Source organism: Nannospalax galili, unplaced genomic scaffold (genome assembly GCF_000622305.1).
Source record: "Nannospalax galili isolate Female #2095 unplaced genomic scaffold, S.galili_v1.0 scaffold39, whole genome shotgun sequence".
Taxonomy (NCBI): Eukaryota; Metazoa; Chordata; class Mammalia; order Rodentia; family Spalacidae; genus Nannospalax; species Nannospalax galili.
This window is the reverse complement of record NW_008346683.1, coordinates 7,970,826-7,989,326: the sequence shown is the minus strand read 5'-3', so window position 1 is coordinate 7,989,326 and position 18,501 is coordinate 7,970,826. Positions and strand designations below refer to the sequence as shown.

At 42.6% G+C, this 18,501-nt stretch overlaps 1 protein-coding gene across 1 annotated transcript in view; it reads left to right on the top strand.

The window, feature by feature from the left end:
• The window catches only part of Stab2 (stabilin 2), a 162,229-nt gene that overhangs the window by 21,462 nt on the left and 122,266 nt on the right, over window positions 1–18,501 (top strand). Inside the window, 9 exon segments of the mRNA XM_029568320.1 lie at window positions 4,203–4,336; window positions 5,917–5,999; window positions 7,512–7,661; window positions 9,084–9,227; window positions 9,554–9,610; window positions 9,746–9,871; window positions 13,062–13,115; window positions 13,418–13,498; window positions 16,394–16,546. Coding sequence (XP_029424180.1) covers window positions 4,203–4,336; window positions 5,917–5,999; window positions 7,512–7,661; window positions 9,084–9,227; window positions 9,554–9,610; window positions 9,746–9,871; window positions 13,062–13,115; window positions 13,418–13,498; window positions 16,394–16,546 — 982 coding nt within the window.

The following is an 18,501-nucleotide window of genomic DNA, read 5'->3' as shown; positions in this document are numbered from 1 at the left end:
TGGACTGAGATTTAAAGTAAAAATTATGAATATTTATGTCTCATACATTCCTCAACACTGAGGCCATTTAAACAGGGTTCTCACTTTATGTGAAACAGACCACTGGCCTCATAGCAACATCAGGACCTTTTAGAGAGAAACATCCCTAGGGATTGGCAAGAGTTACACATCTTGTTGCTCACAGTTGTCTTCACATGAAACTTGTGTGGTTTGTAGCAAGATTAATTTTCCATAATGAGGACTATATCTCTTCACAGAATCACAATCACCTCCTCCCACTCCAAGTTAAATCAGTATAGCATGATACATAAAGATCATCTTTAAGTCAGGAATTGTTGAGTGTTTTTAATTGATGGTTTCATGGTTAGATCTACTTTAATAACACCTTATAATAAAGTTTCCCAGACTCAACACCCAGACATTTTTGGCAGCCCAATTCTTTTACCCTTACCCTGTGGGTTGTTTAGAAGCATTCCTGCCCTTTGCTGACAAGATTCCAAGAATCTCCCATTCCATTTGTGACCAGCACAAATGTTTCTAGATGTGCCAAGTGGCCCTTGGAAAGCAAAACTACACCTGGTTGAGAGCCAGTCCTTTATTTAAATAACTGGATAACTGAATGTTTATTATTTATTTAAATAACTGAATAACTGAATATTTATAAACCCTGAAGAGTCAGTCAACAAACTCCCAAACATTTTTCCAGCTGAAAAACTCATATATAACCTCCTAGAATCAGCTCAAATGATAGATAGATAGATAGATGATAGATAGATAGATAGATAGATAGATAGATAGATAGATAGATAGATAGAATTTCTCCTAGAATTTCCCCTTGTTTATCTAAGCAGAATTGGTCACTTCCCTCCAGCATCCTGTTCAGTCTTCATGACACTTCCTCTGGAACTTAAGTTACCTGTTGGAGAACTTCTCTACTCTCTATCAGCACCTTGGTGTGGCATTACTGTTGTTGCTAGAGTCGCCATCTCAAGCATCATGGTTACCCTTATCATTGTCATCATCATCTGCCAAGTATTGGGCTTGTCATGTATCTGTCTCTCTGTTTTGTATTTCATTATCCCCTCCATCAAGAACTATAAGGATATGACTAGACCCATTCTATAAATGAGAAACCAAGACTCATGAAGGGCGAGTGGCTTTATTACATTGCTGTCATTGTTTGTTTTCATGCATGTTTTATTCACTGTGTGAGAATATTTTTAGGACAAAGTGTCTTTTATCTTCAGCCCTCTCACTTACCAAGGATCCTAGAATAAGTCAGTACTTAGTAATTAATCAGTCCTAGGCTCTGTCTTGGGTTCTGTGACAAAATAAGGAACAAGGTAAGACCCATCTTCCCAGGAGGTTTCCCATCTTGCAGAGGGTATGATGTCTCGAGAGGGAATTCTAGTGGGAATGATTGTGGTGGAGATACCAAAGAGATAGTGTGCAGCCAGCTGGAGACTCAGGAGGTCAGATAAGGTCCCTGAGAGCTATCAGGTAAAGGGGTTGAATACTGCTGGTAGGGCAAACAGCCTGAGAAAATTTAGAAAGGCCTTTAAAAAGAAAACACTAGGGGCTGGAGAGATGGCTCAGTGGTTAAGACCACTGACTGCTCTTGCAGAGGACCCAGGTTCGATTCCCAGCACCCACATGGTGGCTACGAACCATCCTTAACTCCAGTTCCAGGGGAATCCTCTTCTGATTTCTGCGGCAATGCACGATACAGGTGCACTCACATACATGCAGGCAATATGCACATATACATAAAATAAAAATAATAAATAAAGTATAAAAAAAGAAAACACTAGCCTGCTGTGGTGTTGTATACCTGTAATCCCAGCACTTGGGAAACTGGGGCGAAATATTGAGTTTGAGACCAGCCTAGAGTACATAACAAGTTCCAGGCCAGTCTGGAATACATAGTGAGATCCTATCAGTAGATGGATGATAGATAGGTAGATAGATGATAGATAGGTAGATGATAGATAGATAGATAGATAGATAGATAGATGATAGATAGATAGGTAGATAGATGATTGATAGATAGATAGATAGATAGATAGATAGATAGATAGATAGATAGATAGATAGGCAAGTAGGCTAGAATGATGGCTCAGCAGTTGAGAACACTGGCTACTCTTACAGAGAAACCAGATTTGATTCCTAGCACCCACATGGCTGCTAACATCTGTCCATAACTCCAGTTTCAGGGGGATCTGATGCCTTCTTCTGACCTCCACAGGCATTGCATGATATGGGATCACTTACTTACATGCAGGCAATATACTCATACACATAAAATAAAATAATAAAATAGTATATATGTACATATATATGTACATCAGTTTGGTACTGCTGGTGTTTGTGGTAGGCAGTAGGTACCCACTTCTTGAATGTTGCCCTATAAGTGAGGAAGTTTGGAGGATTTGGACCATGCAGGTAACAGGCTTCTCTTTGGGGGAAATCACTCAGAGGATGTATAAAGGGTTGATTGGAGAAGAGAACATGAAATACAGAAAGACAGTTAAAAGACCACTGCAGGCAAAGGGAAACAGGGCTCTGAGAGGTTTGTTCTACAAAGCTGTTGGAAATAGATCTGTTTTCCAAGAGACCATATTTAGAAGCAAATTTTATTCTCGAGTTATTCTCGGGGATACAGTCCTAGGTGTGAGTCACCACCTCTGCAGATCAGGGTTGTGCCCCTCTCTGGAAAGTTCTTCTCCTGCCTCATGTTTGGTTCCTGGCTCATCTCCAGGATCCTAATCAATGTCACCTTCCTACACTAGCTGCCAACTCCTCTCCTAGAGAACAGCCAGTGCTTCCTATTTCACAGAGCAGAGTGCTAAATTTTTAGGGATTTCGCAGACTTGTTGACATCATGTTAGTAGTTTGAAATTGGCCAATGTACAATGAGAAACCATTGAACTTGCCAAGTACTGTCAATCAAGGTTTCCTTCCTCACACACATTCTCTTGAGAACTGGTTATTAGATGCTTACCAGCATGCCACTGTTGGCACATCTTCAACTTTCTCTCTTATGAGACTAAACTATTGTGTTGTAATTCTAAGGCGTCCCTGGCTTATGTATTAATTGTTATTGTATATGGCTGATCTCCTTGTTTTTCTTATCTACTTCATTCGATTCCTACTTATTGTATGACTATTGATTAAGTACCTCCTAGGGACCTGGCCCTGTGCTATATCCTGGGGTGACCACAGTGAACAGAGACACTCAAAGCCTTTGCCCTCAGCAGAGAGGGAAGCAGATATTTATCACATAACCAGACAGATCAGAATAAATTACAGCTGAAACTGCTGTTACAGAGAGGGCTACATAGCACCATGAGAGTGTGTGTAAGGGGAGCAGACCCAAAGCAAGAAGGGACACTGGAGTAGGCCTCCCTGAGGGAGGAGAAGGGTAAGGGAACTTTGTCTAGGAAGGGAGAGAGTACGGGTGCATATTCTATGCAGATGATTGGTTCTAAGTCTTTACTGCCCTGAAAGCTGCTCTTGGTAGTAGATTACCTACTTTTCCTGTTGCTGTGATCAAATATCTTGACAAAGGCAACTTAACAGGAGTTTGAGGGACACAGTCCATTATGGCGGGACATCATGGTAGGAGGAGCTTGAGGCAGCTGTTCACATGCATCCAGGTCAGGAGGTAGAGAGTGATGAGTGCTCCTGCTCAGCTCCCTTTTTCCCTTTTATTTAGTCTAGGATCCCAGTCCATGGAATGGTGCCTCTACAATTAAGGTGGATCTTCGCACCTTAGTTAACCTAATCTAGATACTGTCTTGCAGGCTTGTTCACAGGCTTGTCTCTGAGGTCATTCTAGATCCTAATAAGTTCAATCAACCATCACAATATTAACTATCATAAGTAGCTTATTCCAGTTCAGGAGTTCTGTCTTATGCGCCCTAAATCTACATTTGTAGCAAATATTCCAAGTGATTCTTATGTGGATGGTATCTAGAGTACACTTTGAAAATAACCACTCCAAAGAGCATACAAAGATATCTTCTGTTTATAGATGCACATACTATATTATCCACCTGATTCTGGAATGGCAACTCTAAGCCGTGATCTGCACTTGTCTGCTCACTGGGTTTGTGCCTCTTCTGACCTTGTCCACTACTGCTTGCCATATTGTTTTCCTCATCTGTGAAGACCCTGAGAATGTGGTTTCACCCTCTCTACAGATGCACCTGTCAGAAAGGTTATGTGGGCGATGGCCTGACCTGTTATGGAAACATCATGGAGCGACTCAGAGAATTAAATACTGAACACAGAGGAAAGTGGCAAGGAGAGCTGACCCCTTTCATCTCACTCCTCGGTATGCAGCTGTGAGATACACGTTTCCTCCTCAAGGGCAGCCACCTTTTGAGCCAGGGCATCTGCAAGACAAAAGATTGCAGAAAGGACAGGCAAGGCTGGTGCACTGGGACCAGCCCTTGTAGGGATGGGTCATACGGGTGATGGAGAGATGCAGACAGCTGTTTCCAAGGAGACATTTGTTTTCTAGAAAGCCTAACAATGCAAAGATTAGTAAGCAGAGAGCTTGGGTTACAGTCCTAGGGTTCCCATAGATTAATAGATTTAGAATAACAGCAAAAGGGATAGCAACTGATGTCAAATATCATCCCCATGCCTTTGACTTCATGTATTTTTAGAGATGAACAAATGTTGTAGTGCTGGGAATAGAGTCACTAAGGCCCCATGGCAGTATCCATGTTCAACAGTGAAGGTGTCACTTGAATTTTAGAACAATATTGGTTGTATGCACCTTAGCCAGAAGCTACTGGTCAACCTCTACTAGTAAAAAAAAAAATCCTCCCCCAAGCTCTAGGCAGGGCGATAGTAGAAAAGACCCTCAGCATCTACAATTATTGCCCCACCACCCCTGGAGAATGAAATATTATAGCTGTTCATAACATTGGACAAGACTTCAACCAAGCATGAATTTGGCCAGTCTGACAACAAAAAATAAAACATAAACTCGACCAGCAAATAGGAACCTTAAAATATCAGCATTTATGCTAGAATTTTCCAAGTTAACAAAAATGATTTCCCGGAAAAGACAGGAGTAGAGAAGTCAGCATCTTTGCAGACCAATGCTATGTTCTCTGCACAAATCTGACTGTACCGCCTACATGGTCTGCTCTTTGCAAGACCTCAGAGGGGAGGTCAAGTGTTACCAACAGGACTTGAGCTTGGGAACAATCTTCCAGCAACTACAATCTTCTGCTAATAACTCGGGACATGAGATGAGAGTGGAAGGGGATGCAGAGTGTCTCTTGCACAATCACCCCCACCAACATTTCCTGAGACAGAGTCCTGTTGACCTTTCACCTTCCCCCATTGCAGCTTACTCCTGGGTGAGAACACAGAGCCTGTTCTGATGTCCCAGCTTCCCCAAGGTGATGGAAACAGGCTGGCTACTTAACATTCAGGGCCCAGGGCAGAATGCAAATGTGAGATCTTCAGTTTGACTATTCTACTTTTCAAGAGGGCACCAACTGAGCACTAAGTCTAGTTTGGGCTCTCCCAAACTGGTCTTGGGTGAAACCAAGGACTGAATCCTTACACAGGTAGATGACAGCTCAGAAAATCAGGTACAGGGTCAAGAACTGAAGGACTGTCAAAAGATATTATCATACTCTTTTCCCTCTTCCCAGAGTATCTATAAAGTCACAGCTGAGTCTGCGGGACACTCTGAGAGTGTTCTGAGAACATATCAGGCTAGCATTTCACAGTAATACGTACTCTTAGAGTTACCAAGGGCTCCAACACAGCAATGAGAGCAGAGAAGGGCATAGAGGAACTGGTCATGACATGACCCACTGGGCAACTTCACTCCCCATATGTCTCTGACCTACGAGGCATTTTCTTTCTTTGTGTATTTGAACTCCTAAGACAAAGCTTATGCCTGGCCACTGAGCAACTTGGGACCGTTCACCGTGCTACTGCCCCCAGACAAGGGACTGAAAGGAGTCAATGTGAGTATTTAAAATAACCCCGCAGCGAGGGGGGATGGTGTAAAAATGCCTTAATAAATAGTATCTTATTTAAAGTGAAAAACCTCTATTACAATTAAGCCTATTGGTGATAAGCATGGTGGGACTTTTTTGATAAACATATGTTTTAAATTAACACAGAAGCATTGTAAACTGTGGTAGAACTCTTGAGTGTATTCATCTTGTCTAACTAAAGTGTGGTACCCATTATCTAATCGAACTGTCCTCTGTCTCCAACTCCCTTTTACCCCTTTCTGACTCTAATGACTTCTATTGTATGCTTTCCTTCTAAGAAATCAATTCTTTTAGCATCCACACATGAACAAGAATGTGCACTATTTGATAAACTTCTCTCAGAGAAATATTCTTACAGAAGTACACAGATCATCAACACACAACTCAATTTATTTGTCCAAAATGAAAAAGTACTTGTATATCTAGCAGCACTCTACAAGGCTGTCTTTCAATCACTGTCCATCCAAGGGTGCCCTTGAAGGTCCCTAATATACAGTCCTTGTGATAAATAAGATTTGTATAATGCAAAGCTGCTCATTTCCCGCAGGAAGAATTCAACTAATACATTAGCTGGATATTCATTTCTTTGAAGTCATCAGGAATGGTAACAGTGACAGGGGGAGCCAGAAGAAAAAGTTACTCTTCAGTGTGTGCAGCTGTTGAGATAATTCATGGAGTTGGTATGAAACCTACATCTGGTGGAGGTGTCCTATGGCAATGATATCAATGAAATAGTTCAGTTAGTTCTAACATAAACAGTGCTTACTGATTTATATAAAATTGGATTATTGTCATCCAAGACGCCTTCTGATGAGAATTTGTGCTGCCTTAAATGGAAGCCCAGTATGTTGCCACCTCCTTCATCTTGATATACCATCACCCTTCATCCATCTGAGATGAGCCTGTCCACTCTTGACCTTCAGAGATATCCTATAGTCTCTCCTGCCAAGGAGAAATGGCAGTGTTGCAAGCCTTCACACTCGGCACTTTGCAAGGGGTCTCCCCTTTAATATATAAAGTTTACACAGAGTTCATTGAAAAGCATCTGTTGATTGTTGGCTGTGTAGTAGTAACCAAAACGTCGATTTGGTCCCATAACTTTACTATTCAAAAGCATCATCAGCTCACTCTTCCTACTCCATAAAACTTAAGAAGGTTATATTCTGGTCCTTTTCTTGGACTCAAGATAGATTCCTCTGTGATGATGATCTCCTCCTGTATCCATTGCCCTGCTCTTTCCACCTTGTGAGATCCACCGCTAAGTGGCCTCTAGTGTCTAACAGTGTACTGGGCATTAGCCCTGACTCTCCAGATTCCACTCTTTTTAGAGCCTGGCCCTGAGTCTGTGCTCATCTGAAACACCATCTGTATCTGATAGAACCCTTTTGGGCGCACACTGGCTTGGGTGTCTCTGATGTTAAATAAGACACAACATGCTCATTTTTTCCAAGTATCATCCATCCGACTCTCTTTTCTTAGGTAAAGGAGCTTTTGATGGATAAGGAGACTGCTCGGTACTTTATGAAACTCCACATCATTGCTGGGCAAATGAACACAGAGCAGATGAATGACACAGACACCTTCTATACCCTGACTGGGAAGTCAGGGGAAATCTTCAACAGGGATAAGGTCAGAGTTTCTCTGCATTTCACTCTTATGGAAATAGCAGGGTAACACTGGAGGTGGGGGAGGAGGGAGTGGACTGTTACAGAAACAGGACTAGAACGTTTGATTGGATCTGGACTGAGTTAGCTGTCAAAGCAACCGTTAACTCAGCTGCCACCAGGAAGACGAAGTGCTGTGAACCCGTTTCCTGGAAGCGCTGGCTCAAAGTTGTCAACATTCATCTTGTGAAAGGAAAAGAATTGAGTGTGTTTGGTTTGAGTTGCTGGAGCTGGTCCATCTTCTACAGAGAACACCTCTATCTCTCCTAATGCCATTCATTCTGCCAGCTTTTAAGATCAAACTGTCCCCCTCCCTTCACAAATAACTCTCTTCATGGGTCTACTTAGCTGGGGGCATGTGATTAATAACAGGTGTACATGTGTGAGTTATGACCTAGGCTGTTGTAGTTTACCTAATATCGATTTCCAAGTGTTCTTTCCATGCTAAATACTGAGGTAAATATTTGTGTTATTTGTACTTGTTTTATCTGAATCCTTGTCTCCCCTATAGGACAGTAGAAAGGTCACACAGAAAATCCTGAGCTAGGATTCAAGAGTGCATCTGCCTGATACCAAGCCCACAGTCTTAACCAGTCTGCTATAGTGTATGTTTGAGGGTGGATGATAGATAGAAAGGTGGATACAGAGGACAGAGAGATGTATAAATAACAGATAGGAATATGTGTCCTCATTTCTCACAAGGGCATGCATACATTCACTTAGTCATTCATTCAAGAAATATTTATTGCCTGTAACTCTTTAATAGTCACATAAGAATTAATTTCAGAGGCTGGAGACATGGTTCAGTGGTTAAGCGCACTGACTGTTCTTGCAGAGAACCCAGGTTGAGTTCCCAGCACCCATCTGGCAGCTAACGACTATCTGTAACTCCAGTTCCAGGGAATCTGACACCCTCTTCTGACCTCCGTGGGCATTGCACAACATGGGTGCACTTACATACATGCAGGCAATACACTCATACACATAAAATAAAAATAATAAATGTTTTTAAAAAGAATTCACTTCAGTTACTCATTCAACAAATGCATTTGCTGTGCACCTTCTCTGGGCAAGGCATTAAAGCAGGTGATGCATCAGCTAAACTGTTATGTCCTTGTGGAGCTTGCAGTTTATTGGAGGAAAGCATAGAATGCCTTATCCACATTTTGCATAAGATACTCAGCAGGATCTTGTACGGGTTTAATGAAAAACATGTGAGGTAAGCCAAACAGATATGTCATCCTCCTGTAAGACTGTGTAATTTGTCCAAAGTCTCATAGCAAGTACATGGCAGGACCCGAGCACTCAAGACTTCTGACTTGTAGTCTGATGCTTACTCTTTCCAGAACACCACATTAATTTTATTTTTCTTTCTTTGGTATTTTAGGACAATCAGCTAAAGCTTAAACTTTATGGAGGCAAAAAGAAGGTGAAAATTATTCAGGGGAACATAGTTGCTTCAAATGGGCTTATACACATCCTGGACCAAGCCATGGACAAGCTAAAACCCACACTTGAGAGCAACCCCCAGGTGAGATAAGTCAGGTAAAAGTGAGGTCAACCCAAGGCCACCTTTCTCTGCTGTCTGGCGAGTCACATCCTAGAAGAAAGTGTTACCAGCACTTAGTTTGCCTTTTGCTGGGAGGGTCTGAAGAACGCACAGATTTGAAGACTGGTTAAATCAAAACAGTGGTCTAAAGTTTAGCAGTCAATTGTAAAGTCGACAGTAAAGCAGTCCTTTCATATATAGCCACACTTAAACGTAAATACTGCCATCTCTTAATGTTGAGGTTTGTAATTCCAAAACCACTTTATCAATTATTTTACTGACTTTTAAGCAAAAACCTGTCTTTTCAGCAAACCATAATGACAATGCTACAACCAAGATACAGCAAGTTCAGATCTTTGTTGGAGGTATGCACTTTCCATGAACATCTGAAAAATGGAAGTCATTGTATAATTAGCAGACATATTAACTACTTTCTGGAGAACTACTTCAAATATTAATCTGAGAAAACAGAGTCATAAAATTTAATTTCTCAAATGCAGAAAACCAATGTCGGACATGCCTTAGATGAGGATGGGGTTGGTGGACCATACACGATTTTCGTTCCAAGTAATGAAGCACTGGATAACATGAAGGATGGCACCCTTGATTACCTCCTGTCTCCAGAGGTAGAGTACCCTTCTTACTAAGGTGCATTGAGTCAGCATCACTGCCTTCCCCTGTGTCCAGACAGCTTTTTCTAAACTGGGAGAAATCAGTAGTTATACATATCACCATCTGCCTTCTCATAACCAAGGGAGACATCACTAATCAGACAACATCTGGAAACTACTCCTGGATGTGGCTGCAGCCTCCTCAACAGAGTTATGATCTGTCAATTTTCCTGAATACAGTTAAACTCTACAGCCCTGGGACTAAATTATTGGTTTGACTTGTCTAGTCTTTTCTAATGTTTCTCATCTGTTAAAAAAAAATCAGTATGCTCAAGTTTCTTCCAACTCTAAAACCACTTAAAGAATGACACCTAAAGAAGATCATCCAGGGACAGCCCAGGCTAACCCTTCAAAGAACTCTCTCTCCACAATAACCCTTTCCTATGTACCTTGCTCCTCAGTCGCTATCACAGTTCCACTTAGAAAGGAAACTGTGCCCTTTCTAACATCCAGAGCCTGCATGGGTTACAAATTCTCAGCCTATAGGAAATTCTCTCTCTACCCTCTTAATATCATTCTTTACTTTTAATAAACTTCAGTGGAGAATCTCAGTGTGAGACAAAGGCCCCATGGAAACGGGAAAACTGGTTTCCTCAGACCCATGTTTCAAATGTTAAGTCGGAGTGTGTGTTTCCTTACTGGATCCTTTTCCCTCTGAATCCCAGCTTGAATCCAGAAACCATCCCATCCCCACAGAGACAATAGCACCTGATGGCCATCCCAGGTGTAGGCTTTATCACTGAAAGAACTGAACAGAAATAAAAGCGAAGGGAGCAAGGAGGCTTGTCTTTGCAAACTCAGATTCCTTGTGAATAAAGTGAGGCAAAGGAAAAATCATTTTAAAAGTCTACAGTTAAAAAGCGCTCTATGGCACCAAAGGACTTGGATATAGTTTTCACATAAAACAGTAGGGAGGGTATTGTTTCTTTTCCTCTTGCTGTAATAAAATACTCTGACAAAAGCAACCTAAGAGAGAAAGGGTTTATTTTAGCTCATAGCTCCAGGTTATGGCTCCATCATGACAGAGAAGTCAAGGCATCAGAAGCTTGAAGCAGCTGGTCACATTATATCCACAGTCAGAAGACAGGAATGAATGTGTGCATGCTTGTGCTCAGCACTTTATTCAGTCCAGGACTCCAAACTCGGGGAAAGGTCCCATTTACATTAAGAGGGGTCTTCCCACACCAATCAAGAGGTATGCCCGGAGACCCATCTCCCAGGTGACTCTGGATTCAAGTTGACAATCAGCATTATCCATCACAGTGGAGGGAGGGAGTATCCTAAGGGAAAGAGTGAAGGACTTCTAAAGGCTCTTGGACAACAGCATATGGAAGCATGCCCTGTCAATCTGCTGGGTGGTGCTGATGACCCTAGCCAGAGAAGGTTCCAGCATACAGTGACTAGAGTGGTGCTGAGACTCCTGCGTCTCTTTCATTTTCTTTCTTATGAAATGGGTCCAACACTAATTAGATTTTAGAAGTAGATTATCCCACTGAGAAATTCTTTCCCATAGAAGCAGAGGTATGGAAGGGATTCATACTAATATCTTTATCATTCAGGGAAAACTGTAGGCGGTTCAGATATTTGCTCAAGGTCACACAGAGGCAGACTAGGATTACTATCCAGGTTTCTAAGGTCAAGCCCAGTGCTCTTCCTAGCACACCTTCCTTTTTTAATTTATGCTTGTCAAGAACCTACTGTGTGCCCCATACCATGTTATCTGGGTACAGCCTGACATTTGCATGCATGGCCCCTGTCTTCCAGGAATTGACCATCCACGTGAGACATGTCTTAGCAGTGTCCTCTTTGTCCCATCCTTCCTACCACAGAGCACCGAAGCAAGTCGCAGCACTGCTTCCTCCTGAAAGCCCAAATTTCTGGGTACCATAGAGTAAAGAGAAGCTGAGATCCAGGGGCTGACTTGCTCAAGGTTGCTTAGTAAACCCATTCAAGGGCCTCAAAAATCATCGCTTCCAGGGTCAGCTAATTGGTGTCAAGTTCAGAGTTCTTAAAGGCAGCACAGCCCTGTACATCCTAGTATTGGCTTATAGGTATGGCAGGCTGGTCATTCATCTTCCGTACCAGGACACCTTTGAGAAATAGAGCTGCCAGGACAGCACATGTAAACCCTGGTTGGGCCAAACAAACCAAGATATATGGTAACTACTTAAAGGTAGCTCCCTGACATCATGATCAAGGCCAAGTGCCACAAGGAGGCTGAATGAGGGGACCTCGGGTTTGGCAATGCTTTCATTCAGCCTGGGCCTTGAGGATGTGAGAACATGTCCCCAGAAAGGACAACTTCCTGATGGTTACCAGGATCTTGACCTATGATCCTTCGTCTATTCAAGCTGTGCCAAATATCTAGCAGAACTCGAGAGCTGAGAAGCTTGTCCACCCAGCTGTGTCAGGTATAGACGTGCTGCAGGAATGCCAGAAATCATTGCTGCCTCTTCCCCGGGAATGTGGCCCTGTGCCATTCCACCCTGTAGGCGCCCTCCAAGGCACCTGTCTGTACTTTCCCCTGAGAGCCCCAGGACCTTATTTTTTTCTCCACTATCACTTCAGCTTTCTGAAGCAAGAGTAACCTGTGGAGATATCTTTGAAGGAGGACTGGCTTCCTTTGAGGGGAAAGGCAATCGGTCCCTGCAGCTAAATATTCCTTAAAAGACCAGTATGTGACTTGACAAGCAGAGGTTGACTTATGGAGCAAGAGAGACAGAATCATAAATAGCAAATGTTGTAGAAATTCCAGAATGTATCTTAAGATGTGTAGTGATGTTGTGGAGCAGAGTGGCTGAGAGTCTGCCATTCTTAGGCTCCAGTACTGAGTGAGCCGTGTGGCTGTGGGCATGGTTCTGAAGCTCGGTGTTATTACATATAAAATCTGTCAATAGTAGTCTCTACCTCGCAGGGATGCTGAGAAATGTGCTTCTTATGTTTTCAAAATAGCTACCACCAAGAGATTTGATGGATGTTAGCTATATGTGGCATGGAAATTTTCTCATCTTCAATCTCCCAATAAAGGGGTTTTGAGTCATTTTCTTTTATGATTTAGTCTCCAAAATCATTTGAAGGGCTCTCAGAAAAGGAAGAGTATGGAGTTTTCTTCGTGGACTAAAGTAATATTTTTATTCCTTTGCAGGGTTCTTGGAAACTTCTGGAACTTGTCAGATACCACATTATCCCATTTACCCAGGTTGGCCTTATTCTTCCTCCTACTTTGTCTATGCTTTCAAAATATCAGACCTTACTCTTGAATTCCAATATTTTGTTGCTAGAGAATTTGTGAGGCTTTTTCTTAGCTCTGAGCAAACCCTTCATCTGTTATGTGTTATACTGTTATCAAAGAAATCTTCAAAGCCACAAATACTCAGGGCATCAAATGTCAATGCCCCCGTTATTTAATCAACAGTTAAGGACTTTTTCCAGCAAGGGCTGTAAGAAATGGGGGTTTTGTTCATTGCTGCAAATGTTTCCATAGAGCTCTTCTCATTACAGCTGGAAGTGGCCACTCTCATTTCAACACCTCACATCCGGAGCATGGCCAATCAGGTCATCCGGTTCAACATAACCAACAATGTAAGTGAGAAGTCTATGCTGGTACCAACGCATTCATGGCTGTTCTGGTGATGCCCATTCATCAAATTATCTCACCTCTACACTGACTCACAGGCCTGAAATCTTTTCTTGTTAGGGGTGGTATATGCAAGAACATGTGTGTGCAGGTGCACATGCACATGAATGTTTGTGCATGCAGAGTCCAGAGGACCAGCTCAGTCATCATTCTTCAGGCACTGTCCACCTTTCTTTTAAGACAAGGTCTCTCACTGGCCTGAAGCTCACCGAGTAGCCTAGGCTGGATGACTAGCAACCACCAGGGATTCACCTGTCTTCACTGCCCATGTGCTGAAATTAAAAGTGTAGCTACTGAACCTGGCTTTTTAAATGTAGGTTTGGGGGATCAACTCAGGTCTTCATGCTTGTGCCAGGCAGGTACTTCACCAACTGGGCTATCTCCCCTATCTCACAGGCCTGCAATCTTTACAGTTGTCTACTCTTTGCTCAGTGCTTTCAATATCAATACCAGCAAGTATCAGCTGAGCATCTGCCTGGATGACAGCCTTCACTGCATTCTAGTGATAAAGCAGCAAAAACATCAGACAGACGTCCATCCCAGAGGAAATAGAATTTAATAATCCATTAAGTGACCAATAAATTACAGTTGCGATGAGTGCCAGTCAGAGAAGTCTGGAAAGGTATGAAGGCACACAGGCAGAGGGTCCAAGAAAGCAGCAGGTCAAGAGGACCTCGGGAGGTCCCTATGGCCATGCCTTGAAGGGGGAGTAGAAAGAACTTGGCAGAGTGAATAGAAGAGAGTGCTGGGCAGCAGGGAGAACACACGTGAAGTCCTGAGCTGGAGGGAACATGGTTTACCTAAGAAGCTCAAGGAAGCTCACTCTCTGAGATGGCCAAGTCTAAGAGCAGAGAGACATTGCCTACTGATGACAACCTCACCTTTCAGCAGACATCTACTGGGTACCACTGTGTGCCAGGCATTGTCCTAGGTCCTGAAGAACCCAAGACCAGACAGCAGTCACTGGTTACATCCAAATTTCATTCTAATAACTAGGGAACTAGGCAATAAAGAAATCGGTGTGTAAAATCTATGATAGAAAATCAGCCGAGCAGGAAATGGGACTAGGAAGTGAAATGGGACTTTTCATTCATTCATTATTGTTCATGTTGAAAATGATAGGTTTCATTATGACATTTTCATACAGGTACATCATTGTACCTTGTGAATATTTGCCCCCTATCTCGCCCTGCTAGTCCCCTTCCTCCCCACAAATATCTCTCTTCTGTTTTCATGTCTCATATATATGTATATGTATGTGTACACTTTAAATCTAGGCTCTGTATATGAGAGAAAACCTGCAACATTGTGTCTTCCTCTTTAACACCCATTACTCTCACTCATTCTCCCTTCCTCTGTCTTTAGAATTCTTCCTCCCTACTCATAGTCACCCTTCTGCCCTCATAAGACTGACATTTTAGATAAAGGTCCAACAAGTTCTCACAAAGAAGAAAACATCTGAGCTAAGACTTGAAATGGGATAATAGCAGTGTGACTCTCCAGGGACAGAAACTTCCAGAGAGAAGAAACAGCCAAGAGAAGATGCACATGGCGATGGGCAGGCTCAGCTGTTCGATGAACAACAGGACAGTGTGGCCAGACAGAGGAGGCAGAAGGGAGACGGGGTGGAAAGCAGTCAGGCATCCAGAAGATGAGAAGGTGGGGTCGGTCAGGTCCCACGTGTGCTGAGAAGTCAGGGTGAGGATGCGAGCTCTTACTCCAAGTGAGATGAGAAGAAACTGGAGGATTATGATCAGTCACACATTTTGGGGAAACATATTAAGAGATCTGATTACAATAATTCAGTCAAGAATGGTGTCAAGGACTGGGGGGATAATTCAGTTAGTAAAGTGCTTTTTGCACAAACATGAGGACCTGAGTTCCATCCTCGAACCCACATAAAAATACTCATGTGTCGTGCTTGGCATGGTGGTGTGCACCTTTAATCTTAGCCCTTGGGAGTCAGAGGCAGGTGGATCTCTGTGAGACTGAGGCCAGCCTGGCCCACACAGTGACTTCCAGATGGGCTGAGACTAGGGAGTCCCTGTCAAAACAAACAAAAAGCATTCATGTGTGCTGCGGCCCACTTGTAACCCCAGTGCTGGGGAGGCAGACTCAGGTGGATCCCTAGGGCTCACTGGCCAGTCAGCCTAGTCCACTTGGTGAGCTCCAGTGAGAAACCTGTCTCAATAAACCTGGTAAATAGTACCTGAGGAATAACACCCAAGGTTGGCCTCTGGGCTCCAGGTACCCGGTACACACACACAAAGACGAAAAAGAAAAGAATGGTGGTTGGTGTCTCTAGCCAGGTGAGCAGAGACATGGTAAGAAGTGCTTGAATCATGAATACATTCTGAAGATCGACCAAAGAAAATCATGCTATTATATTGGATGGGCGAGGCTTTTAACTTGAGCAATGAGAAGAAAGAAGTTGCCTTTGATCCATGATGGAGCGGGTGTGGCAAATTCACTCATTTCCATTCCCTCCACACACACCTAAGCAGGAACTTGTCTGTATGTTTATGGATGTGTCCTTAGTGCCTAAAACAGAGCTAATGCAAGGCCAGTGGTTGTCTTGGATGAATGGATCCCTGTTTCAGCACAGAGGTAAAAAGTGGTAGTCCTTAGGCCTCTGTTCCACCTCAGAACATGCTGGAACATTTCTGCACAGATGTCTTGCCCAGTCAGGATTTGTTTCACAGATACAATTGTTCCCTGACAGCAAATCTGTTAGCAACCTTCAGGGAGAAGTGAAGTGATGTTGGGAACTTTTAGTGATGTTGATGGCTTGATGGCTTGACCCTGCGATCAGAATGAAAGATGTCACTGCTTCCTTTCAGGGGCAGATTCTGGCAAACAATGCAGCAATGGAAGAAATCGAAGTCGCTGCCAAAAATGGCCAAATTTACACACTGACTGGAGTTCTCATTCCTCCTTCCATTGTCCCAATTCTGCCCCATCGATGTGATGAAACAAGGAGAGAGATGAAACTGGTAAGGAGTTCCTTCTTCCCCTTCACCCCCATGGTTCTTGTATAAACTTTCCTCCTCCCTTCCCAGTTGACCCCCCCCAGAGAAAAACATTAAAAAGAAATATTTAGAAAGATATATAATGAGATGAAAAATTTTTACAATAGAATTTTACAAAAGTAAAATTGACGCATTTTATGACAAGACACATTTTAAGACACCTAAATTTAAAACAATAACATAAACTTCATACTATGAAAGAACCAATTTTCTAAAGATATTAATTCACATTGATATTTATCACAATTTAATAAAAATTGTGGATTTACTATAACACTTCAAGATATTCAGTACACTGATGACAAAATTACAGATATTTTTCATGGAATTCAAAAGCTATATGAAAATGTTAAACAGAAAGAAAGAAAATAATTTTGAAGGATGAAAAACTGATAAGGAAACTTGAAAAGTTTGGCAAGTCAGGGTCCTACACTGACATTGAGAGCCGGCAGCAATCTGCCAACCCTGAGGGTGTAAATTCATGAAAAGGTGTGTGGATCTGAGGTCCTATCCCATCCACTGTAAACCGAGGTTCAAGTGGGATTTCTGCAAGAGATGCTACACAGGTGTGCAGGTGTGTTGCTGTAAGAAACTGCCACAGATGTTAATCATTTATTCCCTCACAGTTACTGACGCTAATTCTGAAATCAAGGTGCCAACAAAGCCATCCTTTCCTTAGAGGCTGTAGCCCAGGCTGGCCTCAAATTTGTGTACTCAAGAGATCCTCCCGCCTTAAACTTCTGAGTGACTGGAGCTATCTACACAGGTGTGCAGGTGTGTTGCTGTAAGAAACTGCCACAGATGTTAATCATTTATTCCCTCACAGTTACTGACGCTAATTCTGAAATCAAGGTGCCAACAAAGCCATCCTTTCCTTAGAGGCTGTAGCCCAGGCTGGCTTCAAATTTGTGTACTCAAGAGATCCTCCCGCCTTAACCTTCTGAGTGACTGGAGCTACGGTCTTGTGGTACTTCACAGGGCTAACTCCTGAGCTTCCGACAGCAACCCTGGCATTCTTCATCCCACATCTGCACACTCCCATCTCTGCCCTCCTCTCCGTGTGGCTTTCTTCACCATGTGTGTCCTTCTGTGTCCTCTCTTTTATGAGGACACCAGTCATTGGATTTAGGAATGCCCTAACTATATCTGTAGACTATTTCTAAACAAAATCACACTCTGAGGTTTCAGGAGATGCGTTTTGGGAGAGTTGCTATTCAGCCTATTCCATCACAGTTTTGGGATCCAATCAGGGTGTTTTCCCTGGGATTTAGGATCAGTATCCTACTTTATGCTTCCCCTGCCTCTGTCACCTGGAGCCTTCTACGCCAAGCTCATTGTTTTACTCTCTCTAAGAGAGACTTGAGATAAAAATTCATTTGCAGGTGGATACTCTAACCTAGTGATACATTCCTCTTTCAAATACTAGACTTTCTGTTTCTCCATGAACTCCTGTGTCCTCTAATGATCTTTCCTATTTCCATATCAACTTTCTAAGCACCCTTACTTCCAATAATGTTCCACAAGGAATCTTTAACTTTCTATGGAACTATAACCCCAAATTGTAGCAATAACAGCAATGTATATTTCTTTGTAGGATATCTCATTAATACATCAGTATCACAATATATTTGAAAATGAACATTGAACAAATAAAAAGCACATAGTTTTACTTTTTATCTTCCTCCTTCTCCTCCTCCTCCTTCCCCTCCTCTTTTATGGGACAGGATCTCAATATGTAGCCCACTCTAGTGTCAAACCTATAATCTTCCTGTGTCAGCCTCCAAATTCTGGGATTACAGACCAGCATACCCACCTTTTAATCCTCTCCTTGATGAAGGTTAACATTAGCTAGGTAAGCACCTGCGTAAGATGATGACTTTTGGTCCCACAGTTCTTAACTGATACAATAACTGGTTTGT